Genomic DNA, 27,928 nt, shown 5'->3' with positions numbered 1-27,928 from the left:
GCAGTTTCTGTTCAGAATCGAGTCTGCTTTTGTACCTACCGGGCGAGTAGCCGCGGGCACGCGCCCTTTATTCCGACCGGCTATTTTATTCCGTAATGCGCGCGGCCGCAGCGCGTACACAGCGACGTCTGAAACTAACACCGTCGAGCAAGGGGTGCCTGTGAACTGTAGTTCTCGTTTTAACCCTGGGACGTGCGACAGACGGCTGCTCCGCTAAGCTTGAGACTACAATTCCCAGGGAAGGCTCCGGTACAGCGGTACCCGGCGACTCGTTTATAAGCGGTGTTGTTTTCCTTGTTGGGCGAGTATTTGGATCTGCAGTGATAGGATACTGAAGAGAGCAGGTAATGGTTGCTTTGGAAACCAAATTAAAACCAATATATTTTTTTCATGCAGATGGGTTTAAACGGGAAATTATTTAATATTCTATAGATAAATTTGTTTTATTATTACGATGGATTCAACGTATTAAACTATTCTGATTCACGGTTGGCGAAAAAATCACTACGTGCAATAAATGAATTTATTGACATGTATTATCAGTAGTCTAATAATAATAATTGTGATTTTTTAAATTCTTTTTACAACTAGAAATATAACATTCTTTTAAACATTTTATTTTATTATTGATAATGAGAAATGTTCTATTGGGACGTTTTAAAAAACGCATACACACATAATAGATATATAGTCGTTAAGCTACAGTTTGAGGTCAGTAGTGTATTTTTTCTGGTATTAAATATTACAGAGTGGTCAGATCCAGTAGAAAATCTACTGACAGCAGTCTTTTTGCGGTTTCCTATTACCAGTACAAATTTTACTCCCAGTATAATGAGACACAAAAGACTGCTGCCAGTTTATTAATTAGTTTTATATAAATAAATCAATAAATAAATAAAACATTACATCATCTAGAACTGTTCGAATATACGAGTTACAAGTGGCTAATTATTTGCTAAACTGATTCAGTATTATAGGCTATTTCCGGTATTGTAATAATAACGTTGGCGTGTTTATTCAATGTTTTTTGCGAAATCCAGCGTTAAGCTTGGTATTTGTTTTAATAAACACGCATGTACGAACAGTAATGTAAAGAGAGATGTGTTAAGTTCACGCAGGCGGGTTTGTGTTCGTAGCGGAGCGTTAAGTTTCTGTAATGTCTTTGTATGTAACGAGCGTCTGTGTGAAGAGACGCGTATTCCAGTGATGAGATCCACGCAGGCCCTGCGACTCTAGGCCTAAGGAGCAGCACTGGGTTTTTGTCTCCTTATAAGCTGCTTGCTCACTGATGAGAATGAGGAGATGGAGCGAGTCTGCTACAGGAACACCGCTAGTGCAAGGCTTAGTAAAACAAGACAGGGGACAGAAAAAGACAAATACTGGAACACTTTACTGTCCCTGGTTATTAAAATCATACGTTACAGACCTGTCTGGTCATTTATCATGTGTAAATACTGTACTGTTTTGTGTTTAATACACTGGACATGTGTGTCCCACAAATAAGTGATGCTAACTTTCTTCTTTTTGCAATGAGGTATTGAAACAGGGTTTACAATGTACTGACAGGTTGGATCTGGTCATCCAGATTTGTCAGTTTATTCCTCTGAGACTTGAGTCACTCGCAAATGTATTTGAAGAAGAAATTGAACAGCCGCTCAATTCCTTGTGTACCTTAAGGGGTTAACTGCAGTTTCAAATCAAGGCTTCGAGTATAACTGAATCCGTATTCACCTTGCAGATAATTCTATGTGCAGGAGTTCAGTACAGAACACAATTAAAGAAGTCCCAGATTATTAATTGTCCTGAGTCTGAAGTCCCAGTGCAGTAAAGCTAGTTAATAATAAAACATCAGTAAGCAGAATAAAGCCACATGGAAAATCTGTTTAACCTTTATACTAATGATGACATATTTGTTTTATTTTTATTTAGCGTTTTGAGAAACCACCCATCACCCCCCTCTATGAAACCCTGTCCTGTGTCAGTGAGGAAATATGAAAGACATTGACCTGGGCAAAGACTATGTACTCCCCAGTCCTGGGTACAGAGGTGTGGCCAGGAGAAACACACAGGAGCTTCGTGAAACCAAGTACCTGCCTCCTAAAGCACAGGTGAGTGTGCTTCTCCACAGTGAAACCGAGTACCAGCCTCCTAAAGCACAGGTGAGTGTGCTTCTCCACAGTGAAACCGGGTACCAGCCTCCTAAAGCACAGGTGAGTGTGCTTCTCCACAGTGAAACCGGGTACCAGCCTCCTAAAGCACAGGTGAGTGTGCTTCTCCACAGTGAAACCGGGTACCAGCCTCCTAAAGCACAGGTGAGTGTGCTTCTCCACAGTGAAACTGAGTACCAGGCTCCAAAAGCACAGGTGAGTGTGCTTCTCCACAGTGAAACCGGGTACCAGCCTCCTAAAGCGCAGGTGAGTGTGCTTCTCCACAGTGAAACCGGGTACCAGCCTCCTAAAGCACAGGTGAGTGTGCTTCTCCACAGTGAAACCGGGTACCAGCCTCGTAAAGCACAGGTGAGTGTGCTTCTCCACAGTGAAACCGAGTACCAGCCTCGTAAAGCACAGGTGAGTGTGCTTCTCCACAGTGAAACCGAGTACCTGCCCCCTAAAGCACAGGTGAGTGTGCTTCTCCACAGTGAAACCGGGTACCAGCCTCCTAAAGCACAGGTGAGTGTGCTTCTCCACACCCCGCTGAGCCCTCAGGGTGGGGTTAAGCCACAGGTTCTTAAACCATTCAGTACCCAAAAATCCGAACACAAGGCTTGTATTTCCCTAATTTGATACATTACATTTAGACTTACGGTTAACAGAATTCGAGTAAAGTTATCGTTAACTAATCAGTTCAGTGGCACTCAATGTGTTCAACTATTTCAAATGTACAGCAGTGCAGCAGCCAGCCATGAAAAATCAGAGGCACTGCAGCTAAGCAACGTCTAAGAGAGCGTAAATAAATAATTATTTGTATGAATTTAGCCGAGGCCCGTGCCTCATAGCTGGCTACAGCCTTGTACAGTACAGTGGTATATTTTGCTAGTTATTATCTACTGTTTTGAGTATCCTGCCAGTGTCCTTCTAAAAGTAGTGTAAGCATAGTAAACTGTTATAAAGCACAGTGAGGTACGGTAAAGCTTATTAAATAACATCTAAAAAAAGGATGGCGTAACCATGGTGAAAACATGAGAATACTGCAAAGTTACGTGCAGTTTTACCAGGGTAAACATTCATATAATTTCATATCAATCCCATTTAGATGGATGCCTAGATTGACAAGTACAAAGCTGGCACTTCTACTCCTGGGCTTTGTTCCAGCCCTGATCTAAATTGTTCAATTCAACATTTAAACCTCCATCCACACCCTAAGTAGTTAATTATATAGTTGCATCTGTTAAACCTGGATTGGAATGCCCCTCCAGGACCTTGATTGGATACGCTTAAACTAGTAGGATTGTGGGAACATTAAATGATTTGCAGTGCTTGCTTGAGCTGCACACAGAGACTGCTCTCTTCTGCTGTGTCAGAACTCCCGGTCCAGTTAACCTTCAGTGTCACCTGCTTGTGTGGCACCTCCTGTGCTTTGCAGGTGTTGGAACAAGCGACTGCAGTTCAAACCCTATTAGTGAGATCGTGCCCTACAGACCTTCTCCTCCTCCTGCTGCCTCAGTTCAGATTCCAGTTCTCAGTCTCTGTGGTATAATTCAGAGCACCCACCGCCTGCTGTGTAATGAATGTGATTCCTGGTAGTTTAATTAGGAAGATCTTGTCTGATATCATCTGTCACAGGCCCAGAGGGGATTATCAGGCTCTGAACATCGCGCGATGTGCCAGCTTGCAGCTGGCTGTCTCCTGAGCCTGAAGGATCATGTCTTCTGCAGGACAGGGGCTCCTCGCAACTCCAAATAAAGATCTCTTTTTCTAACTTTAAAGTAATCATTTTGCAACCCGTTCCTTCAAAATATTACTGATGTACGCAGACAGTAGCAAGACTTTCAGCACTGTCGGTTTTGTTTTAACGTCTAGATTAAGAACCCTAGGATAAGTGGTGTTCCTTCTGTTGAGTCGGCAAAATCAGTAGAGACGTGGAACCTGCTCGATGTCTCCTGGGGTGAGGGAGATCTCCCATGCTTCTAGAGATTGAAGAAGCCGACCCTTTGTGCACCATTGCGAGCTGGTGACTGCAGTAACGTGCTGTTGGCATGCAGCAGCTGAGTGATGAAGCAGCCGATTTTCCCCCCCCCTACTTTACCAATGACTCGGCAGGATCCGAATGACTCATAAAAGCTCACATCATCAGCGTCACTCTGCTAGAGGGCATCTGTGTGTGTTTTTTTTTTTTTTTTTCTGCTGTTTCATTGCAGTGGCTGTCTCGTTCATGCTTCCCTAGAGACAAGCCCCACTTCATCAGTACTACCCTCTGCAGTTAGCTGATTGGTAAAGTGCCCAGGATTCACTTTACCAATGGCTGGCAAGTTTTTTTTTATTTATTTGTTTGCGCCTTTCCATTGGCTCCCGGCCTCTATCAGCAGCTGTGTTGAAGGGTCTCCCAGAAAGCTTCAAGCTTGTTTAACTTCAGTGTGTTCCACATCCTTCCTGAGTGCTTCGGCATCAGTGTGACTGGGCATGCAGTCAGTTTACGCCACTACTTCTGTGAGCTGTAAAGCAAACACTCTAGACAACATCGCTAGCATTCCTACAGAGTTTAAATAAGTAGAACTTATTACCAGATTTTCCATGCAGGTGGATCAGGGGCTTGTGGTTGGTTTTCATCCTGTGATATTCTTTATGGTTCTTTACAGCGCACGTGTGCATGTGCGTAATAGAAATAGGAATGAGTTGCAGGGCGTGCTGAACCGGGGAGGAAATCGGAGTCAGCTTGTGCTGGTGGCTTGATGTGCGTGAGAACATACCAAAGAGGTCTGACCCCTGTGAAGCGCTGTCCAACGAACCAGCAAACCAGAAAGGGATGCATTGGGAATGTGTTTCGATTTGTTTGGGCCGGTGCACATTGCAAGCTCTAGGTTGGGGAGTGCTTCCGCTGTATTCAAGAGAGCAGAGAGCAGGGCACAGTGATCAGAGTCCTGGCAGCATTCCTGTTTGGTTCAGAGTAGGCTGTGGTTCATTGTTCATTGTGTCTGGGAAGCAGCTGAGTTGCAAAGATTATATTATGTAGAGTAGAGTGGAAGTAAGGACATCATTATCTGTCCTTGATCCTAGAATTAGGCATGCTGTTGAAACACAGTGTTGCTTATTCTTATAGTTAAATAAGAAGTTCTCACTAAAGAAACACAGTGGTAGGCTCTCGGCTGACCTTTCTAAATTGAAGACAGACCATACTGTAAAGACAGTGACTGCAGTAGAAGGTCCTGCAGGACACAGAAGGTCACTGCTGGCGCTGTTTTTTAATCTCCTAAGCAGTTTGAGGCACTGTGGGTGCGCTGGTAAATATTGAATCTGTCTCTAAATGAATGACGCTAAACTGCAGGGCATGTTTAAATCCATGCCTCCCTGCCAGCAGGCTCTCATTGGAAGCTGTGGATATTCTAGGCACAGCAGGCTGACGAAGGTTGATCTGGTTTGTTTTTCTGCTGGAGGGTGCCACAGGGTAGATTTGATGCCTTTTTCTTTCCATTTTTTTTTTTTTTTTTTCTCTGTGGTTTAAATTGGCTGTGTCATGCATTTACTTAAGAATCTGATTGTACAGGCAGCCCTCGCACTTATAACACAATTGGTTCCTGAAAGTCGCGTTGTAAGTCCAAGTGTCGTAAGTCGAAGCACATGTTCCCATGGGAACAATGTTATTAACTGGGGTCACATTCCTGACTCTATGGCCTGATAATATATTTTTTTTAAAAATGACTCATTATATTGTACTCATGCAAATATTTATTTAACTCTTTACACTCAGACCGTTGACTTTGGGGCGCCGCCCCGGTGGTTATGCGCATATTACTCGGGCACCTAATGGCTTGTTTAAAAGTACAGACTCGGGGCTTTCCAATGACGTATTCAGGGTGTGTATGCGGTACTCCTAGCCGGAAATACGATCGCCTGAAGTTAAGCCCTCGTGACAGAGTTCACAGCTTAGGTTTCGTTTTGAGTCCACTGCTCTTATCGGACATTGCTAAGGGCAAAGACATTCTAAAAAAAAGTTACATGCATAAAACAAACAAACACTAAGTGACTGAGTCAGGGCGACCATGACAGGTATATGGCTTGTGTCTCGCCGTGTCGTAATTGCCGTATCGATATCGTAAAGTCGAACCAGGGTAACTGTTCGCTGCTCCCTGGGTACTCCCGTCCACAGTTGGCAGTGGAATAGTCTGGACTCGAACCAGCGACCTCCCGGCTATAGGGTGTATCCTGCACTCCATGTGGAGTGCCTTTACCGGATGCGCCACTCGAGAGCCCCATTGTACTTAATGTAATTTGCGTCTTATCCTGCAAAGGCCCAGGAGCTCAGGTAAACACATGGCTGAAGACCGACATGCTCTGAAAAACCACATGTCATTTTACAGCTGTTTTCTATAGATGAATTTCAGTTGTCATCGATCTATTGAAAAGCACCATGGTTCAGAGGTCAGTCCAGCTGGCAAACATGGAATTCAGTTATTTTAAGAAGACCGCCTAAACTTACCAAACACTTCAAACTTTAACATGCTATTATAACTGCTTCTACAGTATATATACCAACCTGTATCACAGCGATGTGTGTCCATGTTAATAAAGCAGGAATGGGTTCTGAAATGCACGTCTGGTTCCCTCTCTTTCAGAACCGCGCTGTGTGCCAGGATGCCTTGGAGACAGCGGCGCGAGCAGAGGGGCTTCCCCTGGAGCAGCTTAAAATCCTGGACGAGGAGAATCCCAAGAGCAAGTACCATCAGAGCATCAACCTGCTGAAACCATTCCGCACCACGTCCAAGTGAGTGTTCCTGGGGCGGGGCGTCGAGGAACAAGCTGCCAGGAAAAACGCTGCTTCTTGTGGCATTGCTCTTAATGCTAGCTGAACTGTAGCTGTAACAAGTAAAAATGTCCGGTGTTTGCTAAGCTGCTGGAGAGCAATGCCCAGTTTGTTTGTGTTTCCAATAGTTTGCTTCACCCGGTGTCATTTTTAGCTGTGATGAGCATCATGTCGAGAGTACCCTGCATCATTGAGAGACCATCACGCTCCACCTGTTCCAACTGTTCTGCAATTTAGTTTGGATTTTGTAGGTTATGTTTTTGCTGTGGTGTGTGTGCTTTTTTGGGGGTTTTTTTGTCCTTTTTTGCAAAGATGTTTATGCTTATTTTTATGAAATATTAAATAAATGAAGCATTTTGGAGGCCGTTCTGTGCTGTAGAAGATGGGGCAGATCTTAGCTATAGAGATTTCAATGCAGTGGGCTGACTGTGTCTTCCCCTCCTCTTGCAGACATAAGCACCCCGTAGACAATGCTGGCCTGTTCTCCTTAATGACATTTAACTGGCTGACTCCAGTGGCTGCCCAAGCCCATAAGAAAGGAGAGCTGATCCTCGAGGATGTCTGGGGACTGTCCAAGCTTGAGAGCTCAGAGCACAACAGCAGGAGGTAAGACTGTGGGGCTGTCCGGGTTCACACGCCCTGTTAAACAGTTTCTGAGAAGTACAGTTTTTGGAGCTGCATGAACTGATTATTCAGGTATTGGGCTTTGCACCACAGCAAGCGGGCTCTCACATTGAGGTGAGCAGCAGCACCTTTATGATTGAAACCACCGAAGAAACCACAGCTGCTCTGAAAAGCTGCCGTCTTTGGGGAGAGCAGCAGTCCAGCAGAGATTCAAGCAGCTGCTTCTTCGATTTTGTTTATTTCAATTGGCACCAGCACCATTGCCCCTCACCTGGGTGTCTGTGCCTGCTTGCTGTGGAGGAGAGCTGCTTCCCAATCGTGTGTTCGTACAGCTCTTGATCAGTTGCCCTGGTTCCTCATTGCATTGCTCCCTGTGCTCTGCAGGCTGGCACGGCTGTGGCAGAGTGAGCTCCGGGACTGTGGGGAGGATGCCTCTCTCAGGAGGGTGGTCTGGAAGTTCTGCCGCACCAGGATTCTCATCTCTATAGTTTCCCTTATGATCACACAGCTAGCAGGCTTCACTGGACCAGTAAGTATATCCACCCGTTTTTTTTAACTGAACTTTGTTCAAACCCCAGAGAGTTTGTCTCTGCTGGGGTTTGAGGGCGGAGTGCTAAACTCAGACTAAACCTACCTTCAGACTTGATGAACTACATCAGTGTGGAATACGCACTGCTTGCTACTTCAGGCAATGCATATAGCATGCAATCCAGGCCAGGAATGTGTGAACCACATCGGTGTCGCGTGGAGCACACGTGTCCACGTTACAGAATCAATGGCCTGGATGTTTGATAAGGGTAGAGGACAGTAACACACTCTGGAGGTTTGGGATTATATAGGCATCTGTACTGTGCTATTCCATACAAAGGAATGCTGTGCACAACGATGCAGAGACAGTTTCTATGCTAGTTTAGTAAGGTTCATTTTAGTAGACACTGTTGACAGAGACAAGTTAACTGTGAAATTTAGCAGAAAGTCATTAGAATCCGTGTTCATGATTTAGTTTAGGTTGCTTGTAACCAATATATATATATATTGTTTATAGAGCAATTGCTTTATTATTGTGCCCAGAACGATGCAAAGTAATTGATGCAGTGAAACCTGTGCTTTCCTCTTTTCCTTTGTTTGCAAATGCTTATTTTTTTCTTCTTTAATATTCTTCTAAGGGCTGGTGCTTCTTGCCCCCTTGTGTGTTTTTTTTTTTGTGTTTTTTTTTATAAATAAGTCTTTGTGGAATGAACACCTAATCTTATCAACTAATTGACTTGATTTCAGAATTAAGAGGTTCTGTTTCATTGGGATTTATTTAGACGCATAAAAAAGAAAAAGCAACAAAAAAATAAAATAATGTGAAAGACTTTTTCCAGGTGTCTAGAGAAGTCTTTCTCCAGGTGTCAGGGTTAACACACCAAGAAGAGCTTCTGTCACTGTTTCACTCCAGGGTATGTAGTGAGTTTCTTTTCCTTCATTGTCTTGATGAACTCTTCAGAGCTGGATTCTCATTGGCACCAGAGAGAGAGAGCCGTTCCCCCAGCGTGAACCAGAACCACCCCAAATTAGAAACCACAAATCCAATAAGACAGGGTTCATTACTCTTCCATACGATCAGACACAGTGGATGGATGCAGGACATTTCACTGTGGAATTAACTGTAGATTCACACGCAGGCCGTCTCTTTCCCTCAGTCAGAGTTGCTTTAAACAGGATTTCGTGTGACCCAGAGAGAGAGAGAGGGACTGTTAAATAGTCTTTGCAGCCCAGAGATTGAGATCACTAGGGTGTATATCCCCCATGACCCATGTTTATTGTAATCCATTCACACTGTGGTCAAACCAGCTTGTAAATCATCATCATGAAATCCATTTTAAAAAGAAACAAAACTGGAAAAATGAAGGCGTGCTGGTTTGTTTGCATGAGCATCCTAGCTTTTGCATTTTGTTTTCAATCACAACTCGCTCTCAAGTGTAGCTGTTGTAATAGAAGAACATTGCATGACAATCATTTTTAAATGTAATGTTAATTACACTGAGAAGCATTTGTAGTTGTGTTCAGGAAGGATCTTGCTGCACCAGACTTACCATACAGAAACAGTTACGAGAGGGTAAGTGAAGGTTTTTGGTAACTCGCTGGTAAGTTATGATAGCAAAGCTTTCAAACTGTGACCATCCATTGAGTCTGTATAGCCAGTTCCAGAGGCCCCCCCTTGGAGAGTGGGGATACAAGAGATTACATACCATGTGCAATACAATACATTTATACATACCATGTGCAATACAATACATTTATACATGCCATGTGCAATACAATACATTTATACATGCCATGTGCAATACAGTTAAAGGAGTCAGACTCGCATATTTCCCAGACAGTAATTTTCAGATTGTATGTGACTTTTTCTAAGGGAAGGCCGCTTGATAGCCAAGCACCCTACTGTACTGTATCTCGGTGCATGTCACAGCGAGGCCCCTCCCTTCATTATTCCAGCTTTGTTCTGCCTCTGTCTGCTCAGATTGCAGGTGCTCTCACTGGAGAGTGGGGCGGGGGAGGTGGGGGGGGAGATAGACAGGGACAGAAGATGGAAGTCACTGCTGTCCCTGCAGTGGAACAAATGACAGAAGCTGTTCTTTAGAATTCACAGGATACCCGTATTCCACTGAGGGAATAAGAGGGGCGCCCAGGCAGAAACCTACTGCAAAAGCCTGAGAGGTAAGGTGACATTTATTAAACAGGAATGCTTACAGCAACCAGTTTTCTTTCTTTTATTTTTATTTATGTATTTATTTATTTTAATTTTATATACTGATATTTACTTTGTCCTTTTTTATTATTTAGTATTATTTAATTCTGGAAAACTTCTCATCAGGAATCACTAATGTTTAAATGCTTGCTTTTGTTTTTATAATAAAAGATGAACATTGTTGTCTGATATCAAATGTTGAGCTGTTCTGATATAAAAGTCCTCTGTGTTCGCCAACAACTTTTATTTTTTTGTATCCTGCCATATTTTGATATAATGGACTCTTGCTGACCATCAGACCCACAGTTTTTCTAAAAGAAAGACTTGACTGTGATGTGCTTTCCTGGAAACCTGTATATTCCTGATCTCAACAATACAATAAAGAGCCCTGAGTAACTGCCTGCCAGTCATTTTACTCTACTGAAGGAAATTTCCATCCCTGATCAATAAGATCAGTCGACTGCGGTTTTTCATACAGGTCACTCAAACAGTGGAGAGAGACCCCATGCAAAATAAGAATGATTTTTGATTCCAAGTGTTCTGCAAGCATACACTTTCACATTGTGCCTGTCTATGGTTTCTGACTTTGGTCACTTGTGCAATGTCAAAGCTGGAGGAACGTAACTCCAGAAAGAACAACAGAAAAACAGCGGCCTGTCAGTTTCACATGCCCGCCCTGCAGCTCTTCATTTTTAATGTGCCAAAAAAGAGCAAATAAATCCTAGTCTCTCGGATGGGATACTGCCAAGAGCAAAGTCATCCAGAACTTGTACGTCCACCCCCAGCAATACAGCAACTGCAACTTTCATTGCTTTCATTGGTTTAGTTTGATCCCCCCCCTGATTTAAAGTCAGTAATAGAAATGTGGTTGTGCTTCTGCAGACCCCCCCCCCCCCCCCAAAATTGCTATAGCTTTTAGAAAATGTAACCAGGGAAGAATAATGTGGAAACAAAGTGTCAACGCTTTTCCATCTGGAAGAAATAGACTGAAACATGTGCGTTCCAACGCGTTCAGAAAATGTGTCTGTATAAAGTGGGTTCAAACTGGTGTGAAAATTGTATAGAATGATACTTGACAACTCTGCTGTCCTGTTTATTTTATTTATTTATTTATTTATTTATTTATGATTTGTTAAATCTGTTCGATCTGTTAAATTTGTACTAAAAAATGTTGCTCTCCACAAACTTTATTTAATTTTTTATACATTGTGTTTGTTTTATGAAAATGCATTACTGGATATTTGACATGTTCTGATGTCTTTTTAATTTAAATATTTTAAATAAAATGTTCCTGTTGTCCTTCATTCAGTAAGAGTTGCTGCCGGTGTGTGTGTGTGTGTGTGTGTGTGTGTGTGCGCTCTCCTGAATATACAGGGATGAGAGGCTGCTGTTCTTCTGGTTCTACAGGTGCTGAGTAGAGGATTTCATGGAGGTGAGATGAGTATGTGGGGGGGGGGATTCAATGAGATTCATCAGTTACTCTGCTGTCTTTTTGTTTCTCTCACTTTCTGCTCTTTATTTTTTTTCCTCTGTTGTAATAATTTAAACTGCTGATGTTTTATTTCCAGGGATAAAACAAACCCCCCTGTTGTCCTCTCCCTTCTCCTCCCCAGTCTGACTGTAGGTACAATGTCTTTCTGTCCGCACGATAGAAGCAAACAGGGAAGAATGTATTCAATAGGATGAAACCTGTCCTGCCTTTGTATGAGAAACGGTATCATGCTTGTCAGTATTTCTTTGTTCTTTTCAAAGGATCTTTTTTTATAGAAACGAAAGAAAGGTAAATATATACACACAACACAGTACATCGCAGATTGCTGAGGTCGCTTTAGCAGTTTTTGTTGACTGTGTTCGTTCTCACAGCCATCTGTGGTTTTCTTTTAAAGGTAGAAGTTTGCTGAATTTTAGCTTTCCTGTGTAGTTTCAAATACTGATAAAAAATTTAGCAGACTCTGAAGGGAAGAAAGCCATTGCGTGTGCTTGTATTTGTTTTTTAAATTGTATAGCTGGTATTTGTAGATGTCGGTGGGGGTGAGACTCACGCCCTGTTTCTTGTCTGCCCCTCCCCTAGGCCTTCGTGGTGAAGGGTCTGCTGGAGTACACACAGCACAGCGAGCCTCGCGTCGCCTACGGCTTGCTGCTGGTCCTCGGGCTCTTCATGACGGAGGTGATCCGGTCCTGGTCTCTGGCCCTCACCTGGGCCCTTAACTACCGCACTGGCACCCGGCTCCGAGGGGCAATCCTCACCCTGGCTTTCCAGAAGATCCTCCGGCTGAAAAACATCAAGGAGAAGTCAATGGGCGAGGTAGGTACTGCTGGATACCATGTCACTGTTACTCAGGTGTGTTCGGTGGTTGGTTTCGTAGGAGGTGAAACCTAACTGCTTCATTTGTATTTTTTTCCCAGTTGATAAACATGTGCTCCAACGACGGTCTGCGGATGTTCGAAGCTGCCGCGGTGGGGAGTTTGTTGACCGGCGGCCCGCTCATAGCAATCCTCGGGATGGTTTTTAATGTGATCGTTCTCGGACCTACAAGTTTACTGGGATCCGCGGTCTTCATTCTCTTCTACCCAGCCATGGTAAGTGGTAAGGTATTGCAATGGCCTGACTGTCTCACGGACCCTCGTCACTCTTCTGGGTAGAGCATCTCTTTGCATGCAGATCACTTTGCATGAATGCAGAAATAGTTCTTAACCCTGCGGAATGCAAAAGAAAACAAAAACTGCAGCAAATGTACTGCATGTCGGGTAGCATTATGGTAAATGTGTGGTTTTTTTATGCTATGTGGCTTTGTTGCAATGAATGATTACTGACTGTCCGCGCTTACCTGAGCCTCTTTCCTGCACCCCAGATGTTTGTCTCCAGACTCACAGCCTATTTCAGAAGGAAGGGGGTCGCGGTGACAGATGAGCGGGTGCAGAAGATGAATGAAATCCTCAACTACATCAAGTTCATAAAGATGTATGCCTGGGTGAAAGCGTTTTCCCAGGCTGTGCAGAGTAAGTGTGTGTTCAGTTTACCTCTGCAGCTGCTTGGTGACCTATAAAAAGAATTGTGTCTTGTGGCTCGCTGTTCATTCCCTGTCAGAATCTGTTACCTTTATTCCACGTTTGCCTCTCTGTGCAAAGATGTGCGCTAACATTACCAGTGTTCCCATGTATGTTTATCCAATCTGCATTCCATTCTAATGTTGTTATCCCTGTTGATATGTTTATAGTGGAGGCGGTCGTGGGTGTGTCACAGTTGACATTATCTCAGTTATTCCAAATACTTTACTATGATAATAAAACCTAATTTGCTTACCTAATGACATCTAGCTCTTTAAATACCACTTATTCAGTGTCCATTAAACTATTATTAGATCACAGTCTGCAGTGTTTTGCGTCATGCACAATGCTGTAGTTTTGAACTCGCAATGGGGTGTGTGTGTGACTTGCTCCCCCCTCTCCCGTTGTAGAGATCCGCGAGGAGGAGCGGAGGATCCTGGAGCGTGCCGGGTACTTCCAGAGCATCACGGTGGGGGTTGCTCCCATCGTGGTGGTGATTGCCAGCGTGGCTACCTTCTCCGTGCACATGCTGCTGGGCTATGACCTCACCGCAGCCCAGGTACTGAATATAGACAAGGGGGGCAGTGATCCCAACAGTGACTGATCTTAATACCTCCTCTCTCAAGCTTAGGAACTGCAGTTCTTTATTCACAAAACCTTTTCTTCACTGTATTATATAAAGTTGTAACCAAGTCTATGAATCATCCCTGGAATGTCTGTATTTAAAACACCACTGCCTAGACCATTCAAATGTACTGCAAAGAAATCTCTAGATAGATCTATATGTACTGTAGATCAAATATAGACACAGCAGCAACAGGTCCAGTGTACCATTCAAGAGTGTGTGTGTGGTTTTGTTGGTTAAATATTTGTTCGTATTTCTTTCTTTTCCAGGCCTTCACAGTTGTGACGGTCTTCAATGCCATGACGTTCGCTCTCAAAGTAACCCCCTTCTCTGTGAAGTCTCTGTCCGAGGCCTCCGTGGCTGTAGACAGGTTTAAGGTAAGACACCTTTCACACCCTCTTTCACTGACCAGTGTCTCCGTGTTAAAGAACCTCACAACTGCAGGTATTTCTTTCAAATCTGGACATTGTAGGGGTGGGAATTTCAAATTAAGTTTTGAGTACTCGAATGCTGGCCTAGTAAAAGTCATGGGTCACTTATTTTCCTTTTTGTAATTATGCTGGCTTGAATAACAATACATAAAACTACTTGAAATAGGAACCAAGGACAAGAAGTATGCTAAGAATGCCATTAAGGTTACGGTGAATTTTTAGTTTGCAATGCTTTTTTCTTCGTGGTGCTGGCAGGCAGGACACTAGTTGTGTCACGCTGCAGCTAGCATTGACAAACTGCTTTGTTGCTTTGTTCATTTAATAGCTTTGTTTGCTTCCTTGAGACCCGCAAGGATTAGTCTAATACTCTGAAGAATTCTATGAAACATGCTTTTTTTTAAATTAATCCTGCAGAATAATAATATTATTATTATTATTATTATTATTATTATTGTTTTGTTGTTGAAAGCCAGTAACAAACAACTAAACGACTTGTAAAGCACAGTAAAAGCATGGGTATGGCATTGGGCAAAAGCAGAGCCAATTTTAGTTGCAGAACAATAAGCCTCAGTATTATTTACCTGTTTTGCTGCTTTGAGGCTGACCTACTTCTTTACAATGCAGCATTCACATTTTGCTACAGAGTACACAATTGCATCCATGCAGAGGAGGCTTGCACCAGTTCAATCTGCGTCTCATCCACACATCAAGGGTTTCTTTCTTATTTGTTTTAAGCTTTCTTTCTTATTTTGTTTTGACTTCATGAAGCTGACTGTTTGAGTATAAAAGGGGTGGGGCTGTTCAGGGGATTCATCGGGTCTGAAGAGTACATGATGGGTGCCACTCGTGTAGCTTTACTGCAGATAGAATACAGAACCGATAGAATACAGAACCGATAGAATACAGAACAGCCATGACTCCTTCTCAGCGAGTGCTGGAACAGCCTGTTCTATCTGGTCAGATCATCGTCACCAAGAGACATTGAGGTTCACATGAGGACAAAAGAATTGGATAAGGGAAACAAATTGTGGTCCTCTGCACGTTTTACAATTGTATATAGATATTTCTCTTCCCTTTACAAACCTTTGCTATCCTGTGCTCACTACAGTTGATTCCTGCTCTACTTTGCAGTAGCCAGAGGCAAATAAATCAGAATAGATTGTAATAGATTCAGCAACTGTACCTGTAAAAACAAACCTTTTTAAAATGCTTAACAGAAATGTTTTAATGCCTTTATTTGTAATCCATGGTTTCATCGAAGTCATTGACCTGTTCCTTCTGAATAGGCTCAGCTGTACAATCCTGTGTGTTGGAGACAACCCATTTACATCATTTAATAATTACCATTTACACATTTAAGAATTGGAATAAAAAAAAAAAAAAAATGGCTGGTTCCACCATAACTGTTAAAACATTTGCAACACAATCTTGAAAAAAGCTTGGCACTGAAGAGAGTCTTTTGGGCTTTTTCTCACAGCTTTGCACTTGAAATCAGTAAGCAGCTCACAGGTATGGTCCCTGGAACCAGTCTCCACTAATGAGCTGTGTTTTGCCCTTCAGCAGCAGCTTTCCTCCCTCTTATCCTGACGCTGTGTTTTTCTGCCTGTGCCACTGGCATGTCCCCACACATAAGCTGTTGTGTCTTTGCACCTCTCTCACAACCCCTGTTCAGAGTTTATTTCTAATGGAGGAGGTTCAGATCATAAGGACAAAGCCATCGAACCCCCTCAATGCCATAGAGCTGACAGGCGCCAGCCTGGCGTGGGACACGTCCAGCACCAGCGCCTACCCCACACCCAAAGGCACCCCGAAACTGAAGAAAGACAAGGGCAAGAGGAAAGACCGGAAGAGGCAGGAGGATGAGGAGGAGGAGGAGAAGGGGCTGGGGAAGCAGGGAGTGCTGGCTGAGCAGAAAGGACATCTGCTGCTGGACAGTGACGAGCAGCACAGCCCAGGGGATGAGAACAAGGTGATCCAGAGCATCAGCCTGCGACTGCAGAGGACTCTGCACTGCATCGAGCTCTCCATCGAGGAGGTGAGGGAAGAACTGTACTACAGCACCCAGCTACCGGGCGGCATTCAAGTGCTGCACCTACACTGTGAAATAGAATTGTTCTTATTATATAGGTTTTGTTTTATGTCCCCTTTCTATTTGCCTAGTGTGTGTGCATTTTTTTTATTAAGGTTTTACATGGTGTTTATTCTGTGTTTCTGGGTTTTTATCTCAAATTAGGGGAAGCTGGTTGGGATCTGTGGCAGTGTGGGGAGTGGAAAGACCTCTCTGATTTCAGCCATATTGGGACAGGTAAGAAACCAAAAGAAAAAAGTCCTGCAGATTTTCATGAAAGGGTTTTTGGTTGAAAAGGGAGTGAGCTGCACGGCTGAGTCGTGTCCTGTGTGTGTCCGCCCCTGTGTAGATGACCCTGCTGGACGGCAGTATCGCTGTGAACGGGAACTTTGCCTATGTGGCTCAGCAGGCCTGGATCTTTAACTCCTCCCTGAGAGACAACATCCTGTTCGGGAAGGAGTACGAGGAGGACAGGTAACGAGGGGCGGTGAGACTGCAGGGAGCAGGGAGCAGTGCTAATGCAGTACTGGAGTCCCAGCAGGTTTCTGCTCAATCTCTTTGTGAATAACCCTCTTCCACTCAGAGCAGCTGTACATGTACTTTCTTAAGCTTCCACGTGGACCATGCCCACATTGTTAAGTCAGGCTTCAAGTTGTATCTGTTTGTTACAGGATTGTAGCTAAAGGAAATACTGCTCTTCAGTAGCTTTCTAAGCCGGTATCTAACAAATAACTGAATAGTTACTGAAATCTTTTAATAAGGCACCCACAACTGATGAAGCTTTAACAAAGCGCGTTTGTGTCTGTGTGAGTGAGATGAATAGTCAAGCTTACCATTTCATACAAAAACACAGCCAGTTAAATCCCACCTAGAAACTGCCACAAGGACCAGGCCTCTGGATCCCACAGTTCCTGCAATAGAGAAGATGGACAGCTGGAGCAGATCTAGCCTATAAACACTTTTAAGTTCCAGAATTTCACATGAAGAATGCGCTTTCCTTCTCTATACAGGTACAATACAGTGCTGAGTGCTTGCTGTCTGAGAACTGACCTGGCTATCCTCCCCAATGGTGACCTGACAGAGGTGAGTATCTCTCACTGACAGGACAGTACTCTGTGCAGCAGGGGTGGCTAGTCACAATCCTGCAGGGCCACCCTTGCTGTGCAGCACACCGCAGGAGGACCCGACTTCATCTGTGTCTGGTGTGTGTGTGCAGGTCGGGGAGCGCGGAGCTAACCTGAGTGGGGGGCAGAGGCAGCGCATCAGCCTGGCCAGGGCTCTGTACAGCGACCGCGCCATCTACATACTGGACGACCCCCTGAGCGCACTCGACGCACACGTGGGCAACCACATCTTCAACAACGCCATCAAGAAGCAGCTGAAACTGAAAACCATCCTGTTTGTCACTCACCAGCTCCAGGTATTCACGAGGAGTCTTACTGCTGCCCGCCGTTTGTTTGTAATGCCTCTGCTTCTTGCCCATCTTAAGTAACCATCCCAGTTCTCGTTCTAATAAATAACGGCACAGGGATGGGAACAAGACTCCTATTGTATAGCGGTTCTCCCCCCCCCCCCCCTTTCCAGTTACTGTGTATAGGTAACAAGCTTAGTTATGTCTTATTAAACTTATTGTAAAACCAGAAATGGATCGGGCTGCTATGCAGTGGGAGTCTTATTTCCATCCCTGCATTAGAAGAGCCGACAGAGCCACGGCATGGACAAGGTTAACAGTGTCCCTCCCTCCCTGTCTGTCTGCAGTACCTGGTGGACTGTGACGAGGTGATCTTCATGAAAGATGGCAGCATCACAGAGAAGGGAACCCATGAGGATCTGATGGGTCTGAACGGGGATTATGCTGCCATGTTTAACAACCTGCAGCTGGGAGAGGCCCCTCACATCGAGGTAGGATACATGCTATTGTGTTACTCATACTCTCTGTGCATACAGTTTTAAGTTAAGGTTAACAGTGTTGTATTTGAATGCATGTATTACTGGGGGAAAAACAACAGCAAATTAATATGTTTGCATCTGGCAGGTTAACAAGAAGAACACCAACTCCCTGAAGAAGCCCCCAGAGAAAGGACCCAAGGCTGGGTCTGTGAAGAAAGAGAAGACAGTCAACAAAGATGATGGTACGAGTCTCTCAGTACCTCCCTTGTGTGTGTGTGTGTGTGTGTCCCTGAATTGACCCAGGAGCAAGCATGTGGGTAGGATATTGGGAAGGCGTGATGCCAAGCTTCCACAAACCCTGCTGACACTTTTGCCCCGCCCCCAGGTCAGCTGATGCTGGTGGAGGAGAAAGGCACGGGCTCCGTGCCCTGGTCTGTGTACGGAGCCTACATCCAGGCATCTGGGGGCCCCGTGGCCTTCCTGCTCATCCTGGCTCTCTTTGTGCTCAACGTGGGCAGCACCGCCTTTAGCAACTGGTGGCTGAGCTACTGGATCAAGCAGGGCAGCGGGGTAAGAGTGCAGGACTTCAGCCTTGATTTAAGAATAACCTTGTTGGCATGTAATAAAATCACAATCCAAAGAGTTCATTACGTATTTATTTAACTAGGGGATTTTACCCATTGTGGCGGAGGCCTCATTTACAGGGGGGTCCTGGAAAACATATGTATAGCAGATAAGAGAATCTGTTAGAAACCCAGTCCAGTGTCCTGTGCTAAACTCTTTTAATCTGGTTGTGTAGAACACGTCTGTGGTGCTGGGCAATGACACGGTGCTGAGTGACAGCATGAAGGATAACCCCCACATGCAGTACTACGCCGGTATCTACACCCTCTCCATGGTCCTCATGCTGCTTCTGAAGTTTGTGCGTGGGATTGCCTTCGTCAAGGTACGCTACCCAGCACTGCCTGTGCCCTGGGGTGCAGTGCCAGGAGTCTGAGCCAACCGCAGCTGATGCGTTCCTAATAGAGAAGTAATGTTTAACATTTCAAGTTTTACTACAGGCTTGATTTAGCCTCAGCGTATAGGTAGCAAGCTCAGGTGAGTCTTATTAAACTCACTGGTAAAACCAGGAATGGATCAAACTGCTAGGCAATGGGAGCCTTAATTTCATCCCTGCATGTGCACTGATTGACTCCAGTTATTATTCAGTATGCTGGCAAGGCCTTCAACTGAATGGAATCTGGAACAGTGGAATCCTTGGGGTATTATTGGTGGTATAAAATAAAAATGATTCATTTTATAGATTTGCTGTTCGCTAATTAATACAAACCAAAAGTTACCATATTGAGAATCTTTGGTTTTTTTTTAAACACAGTTTTAATATGATCTGTTCTTGCAGTGTGCTTGACCTGTGTGATTTAAGAATGTGCAATGTGATTACTCAGGGCACGCTCCGGGCCTCCACCAGACTCCATGATGAGCTGTTCCGTAAGATTCTGCGCAGTCCCATGAAGTTCTTTGACACGACCCCCGCGGGGCGCATTCTCAACCGCTTCTCAAAAGACATGGACGAAGGTAAGACACAGCCCTGGGGGAACGATGAACACGTGCAGGGACTGAAAGGATAAGATTGGGGAGTTTGTTTAATAATTGAAACATCACGCTTGATCCCTGTACCGCCTTGCTGTTTTGTGAATGCGTGCGATCTGGTCTTCCCTGCTCCACAGTGGACACCCGGCTGCCCTTCCAGGCTGAGATGTTCATTCAGAATGTCATCCTGGTGGTCTTCTGCCTGGGCGTCATCGGCTACGTGTTCCCCTGGTTTCTCGTGGCGGTCGGGCCCCTGTTCATCCTCTTTATCATCCTGCACATCGTCTCCAGGTAAGGCATCAGGATCTCCCTCCATTGTTGAACCTGTGAAGTGCACTGCACGCTTTGGGCAACGTTTCAGACCGCTTGTCGTTTGGGCGGGAGGAGAGACGATGGGGATTTTAAAGTTATTTTCACCTTGCGAATAGTTCAATAGTATCTGAACATTGTTTTTATTTTAGCTACTTAGTGAGAGTTGTTTGAAAATACACCCATACAGATAATTGCTTAAAGTTGCACCAGATAATGCCCTGAACCGCCCCCCCCTTATTTTCATTGCAGGGTTTTCATCAGAGAGCTGAAGCGTCTGGATAACATCACCCAGTCTCCCTTCCTGTCGCACATCACCTCCAGCATCCAGGGGCTCACCACTATCCACGCTTACGACAAGGGAGCGGAGTTCCTGCACAGGTCAGTGTTTACCGGGTCTGCTCCACAGCTCTCCCTGTCCCTGCATATCCACTGCACTCCCCATTTAATTATATTCAAAGATAGAAACTGTTTACGTGAACTCTGCTGTGTACGAGAAGTTCCCTGCCAATATATTGAAAAAAAAATCATCTATGCATTATGAAGGAGATCCATGGATCGGAAACATGATGCAATTATACAGGCAGTGACCGAAGGGGATACTTGCATGGAAATAAGACTCCGATTGCACAGCAGTTTCACCCATTCCAGGTTTCACTACAAGCTTGATTATAATGTTACAGTGTATAATGTAACAAGCTCAGGTGAGTTCTACTAAACTCGTAGTAAAACCAGGTGAGGCTCAAGTTGCTATGCAATGGGAGTCTTATTTCCATCCCTGGGATATTCCGGTTCTCGCATGCCTTTCCTTGTCTCCTGACCCTCTCAGATACCAGGAGCTGCTGGATGATAACCAGGCTCCCTTCTACCTGTTCAACTGTGCCATGCGCTGGCTGGCAGTGAGGCTGGACATCATCAGCGTGGCTCTGATCAGCATCACGGGCCTCATGATCGTTCTCATGCACGGGCAGATCCCTCCAGCATATGCAGGGCTCGCCATCTCCTACGCAGTGCAGGTCAGTGGGGACACTCGACCCTCCTCCTGGACACGCGGAGCCAGGGAATAGTCTACTGCGCCGTGTGCTGAATTAAACGTTTACATATTGTGCTGTGTACATATGCCCTTATAAAAGTTTACCACAGTAAATTTGCAGTTTTCTCATGGTTGTACTATGCATGCATTTACCATGGTTTGCCATGATTTTTAATATGGTTTCATATACCTCCCAGGGCTTTACATTGCATACAGTTTCTATGCTTTTACTGTGGTAAACTTTAAGGGTACATGCTCCTCAAGATGCTTAATGTTCATGTTGTAACACTGCCAGTAAATGCACGCACTATCAGAGAAGCTGTACAACCTGCTACCTGCTTTATATTTCATTACTGCAGCTCACAGGCCTCTTCCAGTTCACTGTGCGTCTAGCCTCGGAGACCGAGGCACGATTCACTTCTGTGGAGAGAATAAACCATTATATAAAGGTGTGTTTTTTTTTATTAAATCTAGATTTCTGATTTAATATAGTGTTTGACGCCAGGGGCCGGTTTTTCATAACTGTGGTAATCGGATTTCCGCCTCTGATCTGGATTATATTGTGCAATTGGGTTTTTCAAAACATCGAAATGCGATCAGGATTTCTGTGATCCGGATTTCGTTCTGTTAATCAGATTGCACTTTTAAATCATGATTAAATGTTGCAATTGGGTTTTCAGAATTTAAAGAGGAGATCAGGATTACTTTGATCCAAAATACCAGGATTATTGTGATCCTTCTGCGGAGGTGGATCTAGCTTTTAAATGATCACAGAACAGCGATATTTTGTTTGAATTGTCATAGCAAACACACACTATGTCCAAATCCAGAATATAATATTTACATATTTAAGTTTTTTGTATCCATGCAAGCAAAAAGAAAACATGTATTTAGTGGTATAGCTTTAATAGAAAAGCATACACATACGCCTCATTAAAGCTCGTCTGAGATGCTGGACTCCTGACCGAGGAAGACGATGAAGATGTCTAAAAAACACATATCCTTTTTTCAAAAGTTTTCTTTTTATTAAATTTAGTAATTTAATTCCTGCTAAGTAGGCATAAATAACCATTATTTGCATGCGTTCTGTGTGCACTAACCTTAAAAGTGATTTGTTAAATATAAAACAAAATAAATAATTGTGTATTACTCATTATTACCAGTGTCTTATTTTATTATTATTTATTTCTTAGCAGACGCCCTTATCCAGGGCGACTTACAATTGTTACACGATATCACATTTTTTTTTTTTTTTTACATACAATTACATTATTAATTTTTTTTTTTTTACATACAATTACCCATTTCTACATTTGGGTTTTTACTGGAGCAATCTAGGTAAAGTACCTTGCTCAAGGGTACAGCAGCAGTGTCCCCACCAGGGATTGAACCCACGACCCTCCGGTCAAGAGTCCAGAACCCTAACCACTACTCCACACTATTTCTTTTAAGTGAGGTTATATCATAAATAATGGCCTCTTAAAAAATCTAAAACTGTTAAGAACTAGCCTACTTAAAATAAAAAAAAGTAGATTTCATAATTGTGATTATTTGGATAAATGACATTTTCTGAAAAAAACGGATTAAAATGATCCAGATAAAAGTAATCTCAATCACAAAATATAGGATTACAGAATCCAGATCATGGTTATCCAGTTTACAAGAGTAGAAAAACCTGCCCCTGGAGTACATGCTTTCTCACACTGCTGCACGCTCGCTTGTGTGACCGCGCTCTCTCTTGCTCTCGCACAGTCTCTAGCTCTGGAGGCTCCAGCCCGTATTAAGAACAAGGCTCCCCCCAAGGGCTGGCCCCACGAAGGGGAGATTGTCTTTGACAACACCGAGATGAGGTACCGAGAGAACCTGCCCCTGGTCCTCAAGAAAGTGTCCTTCACCATCAGGGCCAAGGAGAAGATCGGCATCGTGGGACGCACAGGCTCAGGTCTGTCGCGTGGCCGCTTGGATTTCAGCAGTGTTTTTAATTGAGCGCATTTTTAGAGCTGTGCTTTATTACAATGGCATTCTAGCCATTGAAAATGATGTGAAGAGAAAGTGTAAACGTTGGTGTAACAGCAGGGGTGCAGTGACGCGTGCTGGGTGTGTGTGTTTCAGGGAAGTCCTCTCTGGGTGTGGTTCTGTTCCGGCTGGTGGAGCCCTGTGGTGGATCCATTAAGATCGATGGGGTGAACATCAATGAGATTGGGCTGGCAGACCTGCGCAGCAAGCTCTCCATCATCCCCCAGGAGCCTGTGCTGTTCAGCGGCACGGTCAGGTACCAAACATCCACACAGAGGCTGTTTTAATTGTACCACTGCAGCCGGCGTGGTGGCCCTGGATAAACCTCCTCAACAGCATTCCATAGCTGGGGATAGCTGAGTGGTTTTTCCATGTAATCTTTGCAACCACAATTGAGTTTCCTACAAGACAAACTGATCGCATCACTCCACACTCATTTGGTATAATCCTTCACAAGTCTACAGGACCCTTCTGGTTAAGGACTCGGATCTGGTCTATCCAGAGTGACTTGCTTTTCCCCCCAAAGTTTCCTGAAGACTTTTCACTGCTGTATAAAGACAGAGATATAGAACGTAGCTTGTAGGTCTTTTTTAAAGAAGCACGGTTCTGTGAGATCTTGACAGGTTTTATTTTTATTTTTATTTTTCTGCCTCCAGGTCTAACCTGGATCCCTTCAAACAGTACAATGAGGAGCAGGTCTGGGACGCCCTGGAGAGGACCCACATGAAGGAGTGTGTAAGTGTGCATGTAAACTTGGGACATTTTAGAAAAGAATGATGTCTGTAGGGAAGAATGCTTGAAGAGCTGCATATGGTTTTGTTTTTGGGGAGCCAGCGGTCTGCAGCTATAGCAGGGATGGAAATAAGACTCCTATTGCACAGCAGTTTCACCCATTCCAGGTTTTAATACAAGCTTCATTAGCCCACAGTGTATAGGTAACGAGCTCTAGGGTTGTCTTATTAAAGTCATAGTGAAACCAGGAATGGATCAGACTGCTATGCAATGGGAGTCTATTTCCATCCCTGTATAATAACATGGTCCTCCCCTCTCCCTTCCAGATTGCTCAGCTGCCCCTGAAGCTGGACTCGGAGGTGGTGGAGAACGGGGAGAATTTCTCGGTGGGAGAGAGGCAGCTGCTGTCCGTGGCTCGAGCTCTGCTGCGCTGCTGCAAGGTGAGGAGAGGAGGGGAGGGAGCAGGCAGTCACACTGGAGGATTCATTAGAGTCCCAGTGTACAGCGGCAGTTTAGGAGTGGTGTATACCACGGGGTTGGTGAGGGTAGGATGCCTCTAATATCTGTATATATTAATCATTGTCAAACATGCAGGCCAAATCTAGGTGTTTACGTAGCATGGAACATGCAGCGTCGGTCAATTTTTATTTCATGTTCAGCATTTCATAGTATATAATTTGTGCAGTACACATGCAGTCTTGTACGCAGGTATATGCTGCAGTGATTTATAAAATGGTGATCAAGGGTTTGTTTATGATAGCTTTTCTGATTTTTGTTACAAACATTCACCATATGTTTGGGCTCCCGAGTGGCGCATCCAGTAAAAGCACTCGCGTGGAATGCAGGATGAGCCCTATAGTCTGAACGTCGCCGGTTCAAGTGCAGGCTATTCCTTTGCCGACCAAGGACGGGGGCTCCCAGGGGGCGGCTCACAATTGGCCGAGCGGCGCCCGGGGTATCCTCGGCCCACCGCACACCAGCGACCCCTGTGGTCTGGCCGAGGAAGTTTAAATGGACTCTAATAATAATGTGGTGTTGACTGTGAATGCTGGCCTTGTTCTACTGGCTGTTGCAATGTGTGTATTCTCAGATTTTGATCCTGGACGAGGCGACGGCAGCTATGGACTCGGAGACGGACTCTCTGATCCAGGAGACGATCCGCGAGGCGTTCGAGGACTGCACCACGCTGACCATCGCCCACCGCCTGCAGACCGTGCTGAGCTGTGACCGCATCATGGTGCTCAACCAGGGAGAGGTATCGGACTAGATCACCGGGAGACTCTCCATTTGGGACCAGTGCAGTTTAACATGTGCACACGCCTTCAAAGCATGCTCATTGCTTACCTGTGTTTCACTCAGCACAGTTTACAAGCTGTTATACGCACGCCAGTTGGGCCAAACAGCCTTGTTCTTTGTTTCGTTTTTACCAGACAATAATTTATTTTTTTCTTTTTGACTGGTTGTGTTGGTTTTTAAATTCAGATTATGCGTCCTGCAAGTCCTGGTATATTTTAAATAGCAGCCAGGGATGGAAATGACCCCCATTGCATTGGTTGCACAATGAGTTTAAGACAACACAGCTGTGTTTGTTACCAATACACTGTGGCTAATCGAGCTCATATGAAAACCTGGAATGGGTGAAACTGCTGTGCAATAGGAGTCTTATTTCCATCCCAATAATAATAATAATAATAAAGTAATTCTCTTTTCTTCAGGTTGTGGAATTTGACGAGCCCTCCAACCTTTTAGCCAATGAAAACTCTCGATTCTGCGCCATGCTGGCTGCTGTGGATAACAAGATCACAGTGAGGGGCTGAAGGGCATGACCCGAGCCGTGCAGAAACGCGACGGAATGAGAAGGACCCTGTGTACCCGGGAATGGAAACCTTTCTCTTGCCAGTAGAGCGGATTCCTGTCCTTGAGACTCTGCACAGCCTTGTCATGCCTTCCTGTTAGCCCCTGTGAAGGGGCGGGTGTGTTACACTGTGTGTGGAGGAGGGACCCCCAAGTCTCGTCATGACACAGACGCCTGTTTATAGAGCAAACTGTTTTTCTTCTACGTTTTAATACTAAATGCACTCCTATAAATAACGTGGTTCAGGGAACCGTAGATTTAAAAAAAATGAAATAAGCATAATCCATGTGTATATAGAATATATATATATATATATTACTGTGAAAATGTTGTTTTATTTTGTACTTTTTCATTTGGGTACTGTGTTTTCACAGTGTTGACTTTTTATCATGTACTTGTACAGCCTCACTGTACTGGAATGTGTTTACTAGAAGGCTGCGAGAGGCAGGTTTAGTGTCATGCTCGACAGTCTTTTCTTTTCCCGTGCTTCTGAAATATAACTGTCTGATCATGTTGTTTCGAATGTCCTTCATCGCATGCCAGGGGGCAGTGCAGTTGAAATGTTTCCCATGCTGCAGGCACTTGCCTTGTTTCTGGAGTGATCAGACAGCCAGGGGGAGGTATGGCTAGCACCCAGGAGGGTCAGCTGGACTGGGGAAAGAGTAGGGAGGTGGGGTTTGAGGTTTCCTGTATGCTCCAATGTGACTGGGGCACATGGAGAAAGTGGGAGTTACCCCTACTCCCTTAGTTTAAAGATCCCTGTGTGTGTTTAATTTTATTTATTATTTTTTTAAATCCTGGCTTGCAGTCAGGTTCCTGCTCAGCTGAGGTTTTTCATCACATTCCCTGACTCAATCGAGTGGCATTTCGGGTCTAATTTTGCTGGGTCTTTTGCTGTGGAGCTTTGAACAGTTATCTAATAATCTGTGTTTATTTTTGATGTTGCCGCTTTCTTCAGTGCTGAGCTGCTCATTGAAACCTCAGCATTGGGTTACACTGCCATCTTCTGGTGATCAGCCTGTCACTGCATGTCAGGTGCAGGTTTCAATATACCATATTAGCCAGTCTGGAGCTCACTGCCTCTTTCCGAAATATTTTATTTGACTTCCATTGACATATTTTTGATAGCCTTAGCATGACTGCATACATGCCTTGTAGAGGGAAAGGTGGGGACAAGGGAGAGAGGAAATCTATAAAACGTTTAATAAAACTATTTTTGAGTTTATCCAGACTTTGGTTTCTGTCTTTGGTTTGTAAACAAGATGCATTATTAATACTATTAATAATTCACATACATGTCAAAGGAAACACAAAATCATCGTTTTCAGATTGACTATTTTTAAGATCCTAATTCTCTTCTTTTTTTTTTTATATGGACTGACTGCATGAAGACTCCTGCATGTATAAGCAATGTTAATGATACGGGTGCTGCACTGAGATTACAAGGTGTGGGCAGCTTGGAGACCAGAACTGTCATCAACAAGACCTCACTATAGAATTACAGCTGGAGCAAGAACTCCACTGCGGTCTCCGAGAGAGAGAGAAGACTGTCTGCTGAACTGCATTGTGAAGAACAGTACCCAAAAATGAGACCACCTTTCATCAAAGTGACGTTTATTATATTTCTCGGCCAAAGGACAAAGGTCTACGAGTGAGCCTAAGTAGGATTTGAAGCAATAAGGCAGGGGTTTCAGTCTGCTATTTTAGCGGGGAGCCTATGGGAGCAAATAGCACACGCAGTGAGGAGAGATCCCCTGACAACCCAGGGAAGTTTGGCTTAGAAACATTTTGTGTTTAAAGATCTCTTTACTGGTAGATGGGGGGGCGCGGGAAGAGTTATCTGACATGTATATAATCCTGTCAGACAGCTGCTGTTTCACTTGGGGCGCCGCGCACATGAGCTTGTGGTTTGCCTCTGGATAAAACAGCCAGCCAGTACAAGCCACAGGAATTCACTCCGAGAACAGAAAAGGGTGGCTGGGACATGCAAACAAAGACAACCACAGTATCGGG

The 27,928-nt window shown here is 44.3% G+C and overlaps 1 protein-coding gene across 3 annotated transcripts; it reads left to right on the top strand.

Annotated features, from left to right (window-relative positions):
- The first annotated feature begins 218 nt into the window (after positions 1 to 218).
- On the top strand, positions 219 to 27,140 carry LOC117416551 (ATP-binding cassette sub-family C member 5). 3 transcript variants are annotated; one of them, XM_034027694.3, is made up of 30 exons: positions 219 to 344; positions 1,930 to 2,108; positions 6,770 to 6,918; positions 7,408 to 7,563; positions 7,966 to 8,110; positions 12,390 to 12,623; positions 12,725 to 12,898; positions 13,171 to 13,318; positions 13,777 to 13,925; positions 14,261 to 14,368; positions 16,095 to 16,457; positions 16,656 to 16,727; positions 16,840 to 16,964; positions 17,501 to 17,573; positions 17,707 to 17,910; positions 18,249 to 18,392; positions 18,526 to 18,622; positions 18,766 to 18,950; positions 19,180 to 19,326; positions 19,826 to 19,955; positions 20,108 to 20,261; positions 20,532 to 20,660; positions 21,109 to 21,295; positions 21,672 to 21,761; positions 23,065 to 23,254; positions 23,425 to 23,584; positions 23,985 to 24,063; positions 24,387 to 24,500; positions 25,151 to 25,315; positions 25,776 to 27,140. In XM_034027694.3, the coding sequence occupies exons 2-30, from the start codon at positions 1,992 to 1,994 to the stop codon at positions 25,875 to 25,877; spliced, it is 4,290 nt and encodes a 1,429-aa protein (XP_033883585.3). In that variant the 5' UTR covers positions 219 to 344; positions 1,930 to 1,991; the 3' UTR covers positions 25,878 to 27,140. The 3 variants fall into 3 exon arrangements, with proteins under 3 accessions (XP_033883585.3, XP_058890252.1, XP_033883586.3); XM_059034269.1 differs by lacking the exons at positions 219 to 344; positions 1,930 to 2,108; positions 6,770 to 6,918; positions 7,408 to 7,563; positions 7,966 to 8,110 and adding an exon at positions 9,243 to 10,287 and having other exon boundaries at positions 10,617 to 12,623; XM_034027695.3 differs by lacking the exons at positions 219 to 344; positions 1,930 to 2,108; positions 6,770 to 6,918; positions 7,408 to 7,563; positions 7,966 to 8,110 and adding an exon at positions 9,243 to 10,287 and having other exon boundaries at positions 10,490 to 12,623.
- The last annotated feature ends 788 nt before the right edge of the window (positions 27,141 to 27,928 follow it).

The sequence above is a fragment of the Acipenser ruthenus genome, chromosome 12 (genome assembly GCF_902713425.1).
Source record: "Acipenser ruthenus chromosome 12, fAciRut3.2 maternal haplotype, whole genome shotgun sequence".
NCBI lineage: Eukaryota > Metazoa > Chordata > Actinopteri > Acipenseriformes > Acipenseridae > Acipenser > Acipenser ruthenus.
Note: the sequence above shows the minus strand (reverse complement) of the source record. Positions and strands in the feature narration are given on the sequence as shown.

Excerpts from the sequence above, each read along its gene's own strand:
- LOC117416551 (XM_034027694.3), top strand. The coding sequence starts at position 1,992 with ATGAAAGACATTGACCTGGGCAAAGACTATGTACTCCCCAGTCCTGGG. Across the intron at positions 16,458-16,655 it reads TCGAGCTCTCCATCGAGGAG|GGGAAGCTGGTTGGGATCTG; the intron begins GTGAGGGAAGAA and ends ATCTCAAATTAG. Across the intron at positions 23,255-23,424 it reads CGTGGGACGCACAGGCTCAG|GGAAGTCCTCTCTGGGTGTG; the intron begins GTCTGTCGCGTG and ends TGTGTGTTTCAG.